This window comes from Patagioenas fasciata, chromosome 3, assembly GCF_037038585.1.
Source record: "Patagioenas fasciata isolate bPatFas1 chromosome 3, bPatFas1.hap1, whole genome shotgun sequence".
NCBI lineage: Eukaryota > Metazoa > Chordata > Aves > Columbiformes > Columbidae > Patagioenas > Patagioenas fasciata.
In genome coordinates, this window is record NC_092522.1 from 67,746,552 (window position 1) to 67,762,287 (window position 15,736).

At 38.8% G+C, this 15,736-nt stretch overlaps 1 protein-coding gene across 1 annotated transcript in view; it reads right to left on the reverse strand.

The window, feature by feature from the left end:
• Positions 1–15,736, reverse strand: part of ENPP1 (ectonucleotide pyrophosphatase/phosphodiesterase 1) — a 56,675-nt gene that overhangs the window by 35,228 nt on the left and 5,711 nt on the right. Inside the window, exons 2-5 of the mRNA XM_065833939.2 lie at positions 6,657–6,729; positions 5,003–5,119; positions 2,686–2,811; positions 2,463–2,523 (exon numbers count right to left, since the gene is read on the reverse strand). Of these exons, the coding sequence (XP_065690011.2) occupies positions 2,463–2,523; positions 2,686–2,811; positions 5,003–5,119; positions 6,657–6,729 (377 nt within the window). The remainder of the gene's footprint in view (positions 1–2,462; positions 2,524–2,685; positions 2,812–5,002; positions 5,120–6,656; positions 6,730–15,736) is intronic.

The window sequence follows — 15,736 nt, forward strand, 5'->3', positions numbered from 1 at the left end:
CAAGAGCCCAGAACCACAGACCACACTGCCAAGCTGACCTGCCTCACCACAAGCAAGTTAGACCACAATTAAAGGGAAGGGGAAAAAAAAAAAAAAAAAAATATCACACCACACACACAGAGAAGAAAATAAAATAAGAGAAAGGCCCTTGAGAAGCTAAACATCCTACATAGAAAACTTCCTATCCCACATACACATGCTACTGCCCATATCCTGCCATAAAGCATAGGAGGTAAAACCTTCTTTTCTGCTAAATACACATAAAGCCTCAACAAGAGGCATAATAGTAATCTTCAAGTACACAGGAGAGATCTGCAAAGAAAAGGAATCAGCTGCTCTTCCAGTTCAATGAAGACAGATCAAATTGTAACAGGCTTAAAGTAGAGCAAAAGCTACTAAGACATCAGGAAAACCATCTAGCTAAGCAGTAAGATAAACTACTTAAGTAGGTTTAGATTCTCAGAGTATTATTTCACTCCTAGAATAACAGGAAGTACTAGATCACTCTTAAAATCTTATTAAATAATATTATAAGGTTAACAGGCTATAACATAAAACCTAGTCTTGGAAAGACTTAGGTGTGTACTTAATTTTAAGCCTTTGATCATGCTCATTGAAATCTGTGGGATTTCCCAAATTAAGCACCTCATTGTCTTTTGTCTATCCTGTACCACACAAACAAACTCACCTAAAACAAAAACAGTATAAAAGCAGCAATTTGAACCCACAAAACATGTCATGTTAATATGCACAGAATTAGAACTGATATCCCAAGGCCTCAAAATGAGCACTGAGCGGAAGTCACCTGCACCCCTGCCTACCCCACGATAGGAAGAAGTGGACTGTTTACAGAGTTGTTAGTTTTGGGAGAGGCTTGTGTGTCAATAGTCTGAGATGAGCCTTCAGCCAACACTCTTTGATTCAACTTTGACCACACATCACCCTTTCCTGGGCTGGGTTTTATTGCAACATTTCTGGTTTTGCCAGGATTGAAACAATTTTAGTAGAATAACTACGCATCCATTTCATGCATTGAACAAAAATAACCACCATAAAACCCTAAAAACAAATTAACCAACAGGAGTTGCCCTATGGCATTTATGCCATTAATTTTGACTGCAGATCTGCACATGGTTCATTCTTGTTTATCCATTCCTTGGGGGTAACTCTTCCTCATCCTGTGTCAGGGAAATCAGCATCCTGGAGTCAGTTCCCAGCACAGTCCTGAATGGCCCCTGACCTCAGAACGGGAGTTAATGACAAAAGCTTCCAGAACCACCTGGCTACCACCCTCCTACATGGGGGCTCATCAGGGACTTGGACTCCAAACGGGACAGAAGCTCCAGTTTCTGTCTTGATGAGGGTTCTGAAGTGTGAGCATTTGTTATTGTTCAGAATCAGAATGAGAAGTACTGTCTGGTGTAAAAATATTCCAAAAAGAAATGTTTTTGTTTGTTTGGCAGCATTATAACTCCAATGAATAAATACAGCACAACTTAAATATTTTCACATAAGACAAAAAAAAAATGACATAAGAATAAAATGAAATGGTTTTACTTTACTAGAAATATCCCCAACACACCATAGTTTTGAAATCAAGTAGAAAATAGTTTTGACTTTTGACACTTCAGACAAGAACTCAACTCATCCCCAAAACATATTTACAAACTATTTTCCAGTGGGACACCTTTCAATCAAGAATGTTTAAGTCACCTCTATTAATAAATTATACATGTAATCATAGTCTGCAGTCAACTTTAATTTGTAGATCACACAGTTTTTTTCCTGGCTGGAACTTTGCTGTACTATTTGAGCCTGAGTGCTGATGCCATCAACTAGATGAGTCATTTCTCACACAGTTTATACAGGAGTGGCAGGCCCAATGTGAAGTTGAGCCAGAAAATACAAAGATCCCAATGCATTTTACACCTTTTAAATAAAGTAGTTCAGACAGCTTGCAAATAATGCTGTTCCACTGCTGGTGAAATCAGGACAGTGAACTGCCCACATTTTGCAGCTCTGGGGCTGGAAAAAGCAAGGAAGTGGAAAGGTCTTTAGAAGTGACTGGGGAGAGAAGCAGTCTTAGGAGTCTGAGATTGCTGGGTGGGCCGCAAAATATTTGGGACAAGGGGTACTGGAGTGCCCGTAGGTCAACAATCAGGCTGACACAAGGCAGAGCTGCCCAGCGCACACGCATCTGTGAGACAGCAGGGTTCAGAAACAGGCATATCTTGCAAGTCAAGCAAGTGCTGGGATACAGGAGTGCTGCTGGGATAGAGCAACCTGATCTGTTAGTAAGCACTACCAAATGCTGGCTGAACAAATGCCCTTCTCTGTCTGGCAGCTGCTCTTACTATGCATAAGAAAGGCAAGCGGGTCCCAGGAAAGCACAGTAGGGAAATTAATCCCAAAAATGAAGTGTAAGCAAAGAGCAGAGCTATGCAAATATACAATATCCTCACCCTTTTGGACACTGAGGTTCAGTAATGTCCTCACACTCTTCTTCAACCCAGCTTGCCTCTCCTTAAAACAAATGAGTGCATTTTTAAGACAGTGCATTCTTATTGATAAATGCAAGTTTTTCATTTAATTGGATGTTTTTAAAATTATATTATGCCCTTGCTCTTTTCATACAAATAAGGGTACGTATAAGAGAGACTGTAGGAATTTGTTGAGGAAATTTACCTTTACAAACAGTATTATAATTGACACAGCAGTCTTGATTTTCCACACAATCATCTGAACAGGAACAATGATATTCTGGTCGTCTCTTCTCTCCACACCTGAATTTATTGCAGCTCCATATATGGGCTAAAAAACAGACAAGAGTGAAGGACAGAACAATGATTAATATCAGTGTAAGTGCAGAATTACTGAATTGAGTGTTAAGTGCTATCTCATGCATGCATAATATTACAAGCTTTGGCACTTTGGAAAACCATGGCTAAATAATCCAAGTGCACAGCCATCCGAATATGATTATGCAGCATATGGCTATAAATATCACAGATCAGAAGAGGTCAACAGAAATAATCCTTTTTACAGACCTCTTTAATTATGGTAAATTATGTGGGTTTAATCTGGTAGATGTGTACTATAAAGAGACACCCAAACAACTCGCACAGAAAAACCCTAAACTTGAGTCTGAATTTGAAATGCCTAGAAAACACTGAGCAGCAGTAACCTGTTCTGACTTGCATTGAAGTGACAATGGATTTTGCCAGTTGTCATCAAGCACTCCAGCTTCTTTCACACCTCTTAGGCATAGGCATAACTCTGCCACTATTTTAAGACTACGCACATAAACTCACAGGAAAACCTACTGACTTCAGTTGCACTGCTGTTTTCAGCAGAGATCTGGGGTTTTTTTGTTTGGTTGGTTCGTTTTTTTTTCCCTGAGGCAGATTGGTTTCTCTGAACAGAATCATCCAACACATCGTATCATATGAAGAAATCATATTGTTATCAGTTGTAAACACAAGTAGATCCTATACAGTTAGTGAGGATTAACATGAATTTAACAACTGAGTGAATACTTAAGTGAAGGTCTTAACACAGACAAGAAAGCCAAGTGTAAATGTTTGGGTATAGGACAGTCAATACATGATCTTCACGCATGCCTTCTTCAGTTATGGCCCTAGCTCTAGTTACATGATATTATCTGAAAATCAGAACTTGATTCTTCACTGATGCTAAAGCTAATAGATATATATTAAAAAAAAAAAAAAAAAACCACACACCACAAAACAACAACAACCACGCACAAAAAACCACCAAGCAATGAATTGCCATTCTTAGTGTTAAGACAGACTCTCCAGTTTGTTTTTAAGGAATGCTTTAAATGGAGGGAGAGTGGTATAATGAAACAAAGTGGAGAGTAAATCCCATACAACTATTCTGTAAACAAAAAAGCTTTATGCAGTTTAGAGGACCTTCCAATAACAGTCAGTTGAAGCATGGGTCTGAGCTCAGTTTAATAATTTGGTTTCAAAAGTCAATATTGCAATTTTTAACTTCAGGGTCAGACTACATTGATCAGTTTTACGAATGCACATAAGAAGGAATATGAAGAAAGATAGTTAACTGAAAAGAATGCTGCATGTGGAATATTAAGGCAAAACTAAATTAGAGAAAACAAGTCAAGTTCTGTCCTTAATATTACTATCCAACACTAAAATCTTTCCCTGCAAAATTTCCCCATGGTATTTTTCACACCTTTGCCTATCTGACCTTTGTGTTCTGGCAAATGATGAGAACCGCTTCTCACTTCGCAGTCACTCTCCATTAGTGCAAGCGGTTTTGTCATCCTGTCTTATCCCAAAGGCCAGCACATGACCCTTGCTTCACACTCAAGCTGCAGAGTAACAGGGCAGAGGGCCCAAGTAGGTGGGTAAGGAACGAGAGCAGCTTTCACAGAGCTGCTCTGTCCTTCCCTTCCCCTCCCCAACAGGCGATGACAGGAAGATGCAATATACAAAATGTACTTCTATTCCTGGCTTGCCTGAGAACGTGGGAGCAGTCCCTGACACTAGGGACAATGCGGGTCACTGTTCTCTCAACCCCGGACAAAGAACAAAAGGCTGCCTCAGACGTCGAGTTCCATTTGTCCCTCCTCTTAGAGAGGGGGAGGGGGTCCCTCACAGCCTCTCTCTGCACAGGAGCTATAGGAAAGCCAGCCTAATGGCTGTGCCAGCTCCTACATAGTCTGGGGCTGGCTGAAACACAAGATTGCTTTGTGTCTCACAGCTGCACCAGAGCCCTGATGTTTCCCCAGGAGTCCCCAGGATTGCCATCACCACTGTGACTCCACCCATGGTTGCAAGGGAAAGAGCACAAATAGGGGGACACCCTGCTGCTCTGCAGCCCACCGCTTGCACTCACAGCCCATCTGGCAGAAAACAGGCGTGATGGGCACCTGACCACAACAGTACTCTCATACACAAAGCTGTCCCATGTCACAGAACAGGAGAGTGCATCCACATAGCTTTTTTTCCATCCTTACCTGGTTGTATACATGTTTCCTGGTAATCTAAGCAGCAGTTTCCAAGCTTCACACAATCTTTATCACAACGGCAGCTTCCAAAGGTCCTTTCAAAGCAACGACCTTTGCAGGTTTTCACTGTAATATTGGAATAATGTTAGATGTCAGTGGCTGAGCCCAAGTCAGTCAACATGCAAAAGAAATTAATAAGGTCAGCATGTGGAACAACAGAGCTAGTCATTCCACAACGTATGGGATGTCTGCAGGAACAGTGACAGTCAAAAGAAAAGGAAACTCTTTATCCAACTCAGTGTTTACTTTCTCTCATTGAACAAAAAATTTTTCATTATATTGCACACAGGGTTCTGTTCCTTTTTAGCAGGAACACAGCATTTCATTATTGGCAGAAACAAGTGAAACAGAAGATCACAACTCCAGTTGTCACTGCCTCTGCCTTTCTGTGTCACCAGAAGACACAAGGATGGTCATTCAGAACATGGAAGACCTCTGTCAAAGGAAATCTGAACCTAGGTTTTCAATAAGAGTACCCTTAACAGTGAAATGTTCTTGCAGAGAACACTGATCTTCACTTTTGGGCCTGACGATTTCCACTTTCTACAAGTAAACATTAATTAGAATATAGACTGCATTGGTTATGCTTGCAACTCTCCCATGCTCATGCCCTGGTTGAATGTCTTCATACAAATCAGAGGAACGAAAGAAGCCCCAGTTCCACATCCTGCTGTACCATGGTTAAGGTACTATCTCAAAACACAGAAGGGCTGTTTCAAACCAGACACAAGAGACATGAACTTCATCGTACTGCTCACTGGCTCAATGGTCATGTGAAGCATTAATGCTTAAGTAGCTGGTCAGGCTGTTTCATCCTGTGCAATCACCAGAAGGGAATGAGGCAAATCCTTCATTCATTTGGTGCCTCTTCTCAAAAATCTCAAGCTATGCAGTATTAGGAAAATGAGATAATAATGAGCCAGGATGGCAAAGCCATAATAAAATGGGAATTCTTGTGGAAAATTAATAATCTGCATTTTGGTTAAAAATCATTGCAGGACTGTTTGTTAAACAAATCAATTTTGAAATCATTCTAGATAGTTGCTACCAAAGCAAAGTTTGATTTCTTAAAATATCATCCATAACCTTCTACCTGAAGAAACTTTTGAAACCATTGGAAAAAAAAAAAAAAAACACAACATATTTTTTCAGGACAGAAAACAGCCAGAGGAATTCCACAACATTTTCAGACTACAATTTTAACCAGTAAAAAATAACTTTTTCCCCCCCCCATAATTGACTGGAAAAGATGAAAACCCAATGTTCCAGGACAACATGAAATAGAAATTGTTGGGGTTTTTTTATAGCGAACTGAGAAAAAAAAGCCATGTGACATCACCACAGTCACAGTTGGGATACACGGAAGTTCCAGACCAGACAGTGAGTACCAGGATCAGTTTACCTCCCATGTTGGCACACACAACTACTGAGTACACCTGAGGTTTACTTCCTGGTATTTTCGTTCCCCTGTAACTGAAACTGCTTCAAGCAATGCATCCAATTTTCTTGCTGCAGTAAGAAAGGGTGGCATTCTGATAATATCAAAATTTTTAAAAAATGTTTAAAAATGCTCAGAAATATTACTAAAAGGCATATTTGTTACCATCTTTTGAACAGCTAGGCTTCAGGCCAAATATACATCCTAGGATTGTTGTTAACATGCAGACACAGAGTACCTGTGGGACAGGAAGAAGAAAAAAAAATTAATATTCAGTGACCACTGAATGGTTTTGTAAGCCCTCATTTTCTCTATAATGCTATGATTGTACTGAAAACTATGAACATCCAGACCAGGAGGCTGATTTCACTGCTTTCACAAGCAATTTTCACTCACACAAGTAGTTATGTTATTTGCAATTAATTACTGTTGCATGAACATGAATATTCTGATTTGGCCTATGTATTTCACGTCTTATCAAATTATTTCATGTATACCTGATGATATATTTCTTTCTCACAAATAAAAAGAAAAAAAATCAAGATATTTCCAGTTACTCATACATAAATTTTATAGAAAGCTTTCTTTGTTCCACTTCTTCCTTCCTCCTAGGTTGTTCTAAGAAAGTGAAGTTTTGCCATTGACCACAGACTGCAAACAGAAGGCATGGGCCTTAAGTGATACCTATAATTTTCTTAGGCAGGAAAACATTTTCCCACTTCCTAGGATCTAGTTCATACTAGATGTTGGTCCACACCATGGTAAGCAACTGTGGGATGTCACGTAAGACTGACCAATGTGTTACACTGACCAGAAACTACGGTCATGTTTATTTTGGATTTTGAATGCATACAAGTTATCAAACAAGCACCATATTGTCTTTGCCCAGCATTTTAGGGCAAGATCTAATGCCTACTCAAATACAGGGAAAGATTCTTTTTAACATCATTAAGTATTAGATTGGGTTCATAAACTCTTCAGGAGAAGTATATAAATTGTAATTGCAAATACAGTAATTCAAGAGTCCAGGAAAGCCAATAACGCACTCATGATGGCTATTCTGTTCAAGAGTAGAATGTAATAAGGTAGTTTGCCAAAGGTCCCGAAAGAGAAGGCGCTTCAATGCAGAATCTTTTATCCAGAAGTATTTGGGGAAGTATGGGTAGGGGGAAACATTACACGTAATCTTTCCAGTCATTGTTTTCTGAGGAAAAATTGCTTTCAAGCAACACTTCAATAACTTTACGTACACGTCTACACAAAGTTCCTCCCTTTTTTCCCCTCCTATTAGCAAAAGCTGCCAAGTCAGTTTATTTAGTATGATGCCTGAATCATGTTGTGATGTGCCAAAAACTCATCCCATTTTAAAATACAACTAATTATTTCTCAAGGTTATTTATTTAAAGTCTGTATATTTAAGAAAAAAAAAAAAAAAAAACAAACAAAAAAACAAATAAACAACTATTTGTGCTGTTTTTAACAAATATACAGTTCACAATACAATTTTCTTCACTAAGCAATTAATAGACAGTAAGAAAGCAATTTCTGGAATGTGTAAAATTGAAATTCAGATCTTATTCTGGATTTGTGAAGTGCAAATTATCATAAAACGTATTAATCAAGACCAAAAATATTACCTATATAACATCAATGAAAAAAAGGAATCGTATCTCAAGGGTGTATGTCCAGAGGATGGGACCAGACTCCTTTCAGTGGTGCCTGACAATAGGATGAGGGGCAATGGGCACAGACTGAAGCACAGGAGGTTCCATCTAAACACGAGGAGAAACTTCCTTGCTTTGAGGGTGCCAGAGCACTGGAACAGGCTGCCCAGAGAGGGTGGAGTCTCCTTCTCTGGAGACATTCAAGACCCACCTGGACACATTCTTGTGCAATCTGCTCTAGGCATACCTGCCTTGACAGGTGACCTAGATGATCTCCAGAGGTCCCTTCCAATCCCAACCATTCTATGATCCATCGACAGACTGGCCCTGATGAAGCTTTGGCTTATAATTCAGTATCAGGCAAGTCTGGAATCAGATTATTCAACGCAAAGTCTGGCAGAGAAATAAGTACTTGTTGAGTTCAAATCTTTCTCTGAATTGACAAGGAAAGAGAGAAAATAATAAAAAGAATGCGGAAAACAAGAAGTCCGGCATTACCAGTGCACTCAGATACACTACAACTGATAGTAAAGTGCAAGTCTCCATTAATCGAATTGTCAGGAATGACCACAACAGCAGAGTCTTGCACTTGCCTTTTTTTTAAATCATAATAACATGTGCCATATCAAAGACATCTTCTGCCAAGTCAATATCAAAAGTATTATCTTCCATGTAAATTGTTCTGACCTTTGAAATCTTCCATATGAAAGATCACCTAGATAAGAGCACATGTACAGCTAGGTAGGTAGCACATCGGAAGCTGGATGTCAAAGCCCAGCAAAATCAGTGGAGAGTACAAAACCTGTTATAGTCTTTTTAACTTATGTATTATTTGGAAATTACAAATTGGTTCACTTGTTTTTAAAAAGCCAACTTGAGAACATTTTATTATTTCAGGGCAATGATATATTGCTTGTCTACTCCCACCAGGTCCTGCTTCTAAGATCAAAGATTAGAACGTCCCCTGACATGTAACCACAAACACGCTTTCAAACAAACAACCCCCCACACATACTCCAAGAGCTTTATTTCAATATCAGCAAACAGCTACATCATCTACAGGACTTATGCCAATTAAGGCATCCTTGTAATGAAAACACATTACAGTGCCAGTAAATGGACTATTAATACTCCCTTATGGGGCTTCAATGTAGGTAATGCATGTTTAAACCAGGAATCCAATTGTGACACCAAATATAAAAATAACATCTAAATAAAACCTATTTCAAAGTGGTAGCATTAAAATACTTCCCAACTAGAACTGATAAATCCTCACTAAAGTTCTCACAAATAATTCCTGAGATTTTGGCACCAAATGTTACCAAAAAAAATTGTGTGTGTGTGTGTGTGTGTGTATATACATATATAAAATAAATCAGTTTTGCATTGTATTCCAGATTTTCAGTTTTACACTTCCATGAACATAATTAATTTCAACAAGCAAAAACATGAAAGGATTATGTTCACTGAGGCATATGAATGTTCTTTTGGATAGGAAATGCTACAAAATGGTAATGCTACTTGATGCAATAGTTGAACTTGTGTTTCCTGCAAGCAATACTCCGGAAACCTCAGAGTCACAAACCACGGCATACTACAAATTTTCTTCATGTCTCTACTACAAACCAGTTTCTCTCAAATTTCTTACATATACACATGGGAAAATACCGTCCAGGTTCTTACCATGTCCATCTACAATAAACGAAAATGTGGGAACTTCTATTGACTCAATACATTCAAGCTTTTGCTTTCTTAACATTAGTCCCACTAGCTTAAATTTTAGTCTTGAAAATATTTTACTGCAAAATACTAAAGCTTCCCAAACACACACTTTTTTTTACCTTCTTCTTTCTTCAATGCTCAAAAAGAAGCTTCACAAAAATGAGGTAAAGCATTTGACAGTGTTCTGGGGCAGTCAACTTAAAGTAGTGGGCTATGCCATGTAATTGCAGCTTAGTGTTTAAGGCTTGGAATCAAAGCTTTATCTCAAGTCTGAATTACTTCAGTCATGTGGATATTATCCACACAAATGTTCAGCTGGAACAACATGGAGCAACTATTACTGGCCAAAAGCAGCAGCAGTCCTGACCAGACACAGCAAGAGGTGTTACACTAGTAGGTGACCTATTGTCAGTGCAAAAGCTCTAAGACTATCAGCTCTGCAGATGATGAGGAATGTTCAAGTTAGTTTTAAATGTCACCCAGGTATAGAAAGCCATCTCACTGCTGCAGCCCAAATGTGGATTAATTCACTTTGCCTCTTGCAAACTGCAGCAGGCAGGTTAGTAATATTACGTGAATCATCTTACATGCATGTAGCTCAGATTTGTGATGCTTCAGTTTGCTGTGTAAAAATTATATATTTTATATATATATATATTTAATCTATCTGAAGACAAGTAGCTGTATACGTAGTTTAAGATTTACTATTAGGAAACTCATTAGAACCCTGCAGCATTCTATTGCAAGCATCACACTAATCTCTAGCTACTACCACACTGTCAACCTAACTCCTGCCTTCAAGGTTTAATCTGCCTTCTTAAGCAAAAGGAGAAACTCCTACCTGTTTTCTGTCTCACATATTCTTCCCCTCAAAGGAGAAAGCAAGAGCTGAGAAAAATGTGGAATTATGAAAGAATATGGGAATCCAACATTTAGTAGGAAGGCAAATAAAATTAAAGAACCTGGCCTTGTTGTACACAAAAGCAGCACATGAACTTTCTGTGGTCTGTAACTTGAGAGATTGCTAGGACAAAATGACAGATTTTGTTTTACTATAATACCTGAAAAATGTTTTTAAACCAACACGGTAACAACTGCAGGGAAGAAAGTGTCCCTTTTCATTTTAAAAATATTTTTTAGAAAGTTTGTTTTGGAATCAAGAAACATTGTCATCTAGGGATGAATCTCTGTCCCATCACTACTTCCCTTATGTGGGAGGAAGCAATAAAAGCTTTGTTTTGTAAACATTATAGTGGCTGGGAATAGGTGGTTCAGTGTCTGGAAAACTGCAATTCTGAAAACATTTCAAAAGCTTTCTGAGCTGGGCAGATGGAAATACGATAACATGGTTAGAGAGCAGATCATTTCCATCACTCATCTCTAGAACTGCAGCTGAAGATAATTTCTCTGCAGTGGTTCCAGGGAGCTGGTGGAGAGGCCACAGAGCCTGCAGGCACACAGGCTGCAGACACCAGATCCCAAAGAGAGTGGTCAACTGTACAGGTCTTTGGGACATACAAAGAAATGTCTCACCAGCCTTAGTTTTCATATTTTACTCTTCCTTTACACAGCCAGTGCTACCACCCCTTCCTTTTCACTCTTCCCTGGCTCTGTCTACCTCTCCTACTCCCTCTCTTTTATTCTGCATTGATATTTCCTCTAAGTAATAATCATTCTGAACCAAGTTTCTTTCTGCATTGGTCTTCCTCACTCTTTACTTACCATGTTCTCAGTTGCTCTCCATCTGCGTTTCTTCATCCCTAGTGTTCCATGGCCAACAAAACTTGGCACTCCAAGGTTTCAGGCACATTCATTAACAACAACACAATTAACAGAGCAGCAACACAAAGCAATTGTTTTCCATTCTAATCTCCGTGATCGACTCTCACAGTTGTGTCATGTCTATCCATGAAGGGAGAATGTCTCAACTGGGTCTGTAATGCCAGTATTACAAAAACCCATGGAATTTTCCAAAAACCACTGGAATCTGTGAAGGCCATACTATGTTTTTACTGTTTCATACACATAGAATAGATGACTAATGACCTGGACCTTAACACTGAAATACCTTTGAGAAAGATTCTCATCTGCAGAAGTGTAAAGAACATAGTAATAAACAATGAATTTCAAGTAAGAACAGAGTCACTTCCTGTCTTTAAAAAGGCATTGCTAAAAAAGCAGAAAGCACACTGTACAGAGAAAAAGTCTTATCCACACTTGCCAGAGGCAGCATAATGCTTGTAACAGTTATTTTTAAACAAGGATAACCCTGCCCCCCGCCCCCCACAACGGCTCAGTTTTACTCAAAAGCAGGCGATACGTAAAGACTACAAAACTGAAAGGAGGTGAATACTTCACTCACACCAGCACAGCTACATAGCTAAATAAATAATATATATATATATAAAAAAAAAAAAACACAAACAAAACAACACACCAACAAACAACCAACAACAAAAAACCACTTATCAGCACTAAAACAAGTACACCACTTCCTTCTTGTACCACTCATTTCTTCCTTCCACATTTGTAAATATTTTTATGCTCTTCAAAGCCTTAGTTCTGTTGATCCACATTCCACACTTAGGACAACGAGGACCTGAGAGCCTCAGCAGTTCTCCTCCTCCTCCTGGGCTCTAAGACACTGAAGGTGACTGAATTATCCTCAAGTTAGTGGATGGAAAAGCTGGAACTTAGACTCAAAACCTTTTCAGAGCTGAAAAGATTCACTCTAAAGACATAGAGGGATTATTGTTCTCCTTCTTAAAACAGCACGCAGAATGTCTACTCTCTCTGCTTCTATTTAATGTTCAAGCCTATTATTGCAAGCCTATTGCAACCTAACATGATTCAAAGGACAAGAATGTTTTAAAGGTAGCTTAAGCTGCTGAAAGGTATTATAATAAGCCTTTACAGAGCTTACCAAAGAGTGATAATTTTCTGCTGAATGAACAGTTATCAGAAGACATTGCATTATAGCTCTCTGAATACTTTCCAAAACTATTCAAACATCTGTTTTTTTAACAAGAAAGAGACAAAAAGATACAGAGGTAGCATCTGGCAGCTAGGATCTAAAATATTTTTCATATTTGTTGCTTGTCCAGTTGTATAGGTACATATTCTCCTGGAAGGCAATACATGAGGTGTTGTCAAAGCACACACATTTTATCCCATCTGTTCTGGTTTTCACTGTATTTTATGTCATGGGAGGATTTAGAGGTAAAGTGAAGTGCAACTATACGCTAGCCACAGAGAAGAAGAAATAAAACTGCTTAAATTCCCATAAAGCAGCAGTTGATTCTGCCACTTAATCAGCAGGTAGGTTTCTTGTCAAAATCTAAGGATAGACAGGACTGAAAACTGATGCTGATTTATGAGAGAAGTATATAATGTACTTTCAAACACAACTCTTTTATTCAGCACAGCAGACTATGAACACAGAACAAAGATCACCACATGCCACCTGCTTTAGTGGCATGCACATGGGAATGCACAGTTACATAGAGAGAGAGAAGAAACTGTCAGTATTATGCCAACTCAAAACTGTTGTCCAAACAAGCTGCACTTGACCCACAAATAAAAATCAAAACTGGAGAAGAAAATATGGCATTGAGCCATTTTCATGCTCTTCCTATTCCAAAAATCAGTTTTCAAGAATAAAGCTAAAGCTGTTCCAACTAGCATTGTCATGAGAGTTGTAATAATAACAGCGTAAATGCGGACTGCTTCTACTGTGTGCTGATAATATCACCAAATATACCGAGTAAACCTATATTCACCTCCATTTTTTGATGGCAGATGCTGTTGCTACTGCCACCATGACAGTAGCATTAGGCTGAGCAGGAAGACACAACAAACTGAAAGAGCAAGTGAAGAAATCCTGTAAAACACTCTAAGAATGTCAAAATGTCAAAAAAAAAAAAAAAAAAAAAAAAAATCACAGAACCACAAAGCAGTATGGGAAGAAGATTAAACAAATCAAGTTTCAAAGCCTTTACTAAGGCTTTGGGTCTTTACTAAGCACACTGGTATCAATCACAGGCACATCTTTAGCCCTAAACCATTTGCCCATTTTCCCAAAACAAAAGCCAAAGCTGACAGATACCATTATTTACCTCTGCATCCTTTGAATACCGGCCCTGAAAAAACAAAAGGCAGACTACCAAATTCTGACACTTCACAACATGGAAACAAATTTCAGCCAGAAAAGGACTCAAAAACTGGCTCACTGGACCACACCAGAGATAAAAAGCACAATGAAAGATAACTGGCTGGGTTTGATTATTGACTTTTGTGCAAGCAGCTATAACAACATTATACTTTGTTATTCTATGAACAACAAATAATCTTTAACACAAACTTGTACCCCAATACTATCACATATTAGAAATCACTATATAGGTCGATTTGCAAAACTGGGACAAGGTTCACGCTCACTTGAGTTTCTTCAGAAATGCAAGTATTTCATCTTTTCCTATTACTTCCCTTTTCTCCTTAGCTAAATTATTCACTATTCAACAGTTAAACAATAGCCTATTTGCCAAAAGTCCGTCCTTACACTACTTTCCTTTGCCCTCCACCACATCCCATTCACAACAAAATCCACTGCTGTCTTATAAGTATCCTTAAAGGAAACTTTATACAGCTGATCCTGATCTTTGCAGCATTTGTGCATGAAAGTATTTTTAGCTTCTCAGTGCAGAAAATATGTAATTTTTTACATTGTTTTGATATATTTCCTGTCCTGTTTTCAAATTACCATTCCAATATTGATCATTAAAAAGCAGTTTCTCTGAAAGTCATATATTCTACTATTTCATTCAAATGGGACACTACTGAAATGCAACACAGTGCCAAATTCCGTCAGACAAAACATTCTTTAAAACAAGCACATATCCACCATGCATAGCATACAGTCACCATGATGTTTGCCAATATATTAATTTCCAATATTGGCCCCAATGTAAGAAGCTTTTCACACCTTTCATGTTTTCAAAGCCTTTAATTTGCTTCACTCCTCCTTTCAGTTGAAAGCAACAGAAACATAGCTCCCATGGTAGGTCAAACCAGAACAATTCACTCCTTGTGTAAGACTAGTGATATTAGTGAAAGAATGCCAAAGGAAAAATTAAGAGCAGGAGTTGGAAGGAAGCCTTGCATAATTTTTATACTGTCGGTCTTGCCTGATATCTAACAGTTTTAGCACAGTAACTAAGTTGTTCTGAATTCAATTTAATAATTGTCTCTATAGACAGTCTATATATTTAAACTATTAATATGTTCCTTATTATTTTAGAATCAGAAAGCCATGCAGAACTACATGGTGGCGGTGTTCCGACCAAGAGCACACAGCCCCCCCATCCCAGGAGTTTGGCTGCCTGTGCTTGGGGCCAGTTCTCCAACACTGTTTCAGCTGTTGACAGCACTATTGGAGAAACCTCAACCAGCCTTGAAGACAGCTCTTCAAGAACAAGCTAGCAGAAGCTTCAGCAGTCACCCCTCACCTTGTTTTAGCCAGGTCTTGCCTCTGTCCCTGCCTGAGCTGTGATAGAGCCACGCTGCAGTCATGTCCACCCTGGCCAAATACTCGACTCTGACCCTAACTCACAGACTTTACTTCCTTCCTTGACCTTGGACATGTTTCATCACTATATACTCACTTGGCAATCTAGACTATTGGTTGAACCTGGTTAGCATCCCCAAACCTGCTTTGTTCACCTTGCTTAGGTATGGTGAGACCGTCACTTTTCAATGAGGCCACTGCCTGTGTCTGCCTTGTCCCTCCTGGACAGAGTTTTACTTTCTCTTTCAGCACTACCTGCCATCATCTGGTGCCTGACATGTAGACTGTTACTGCAA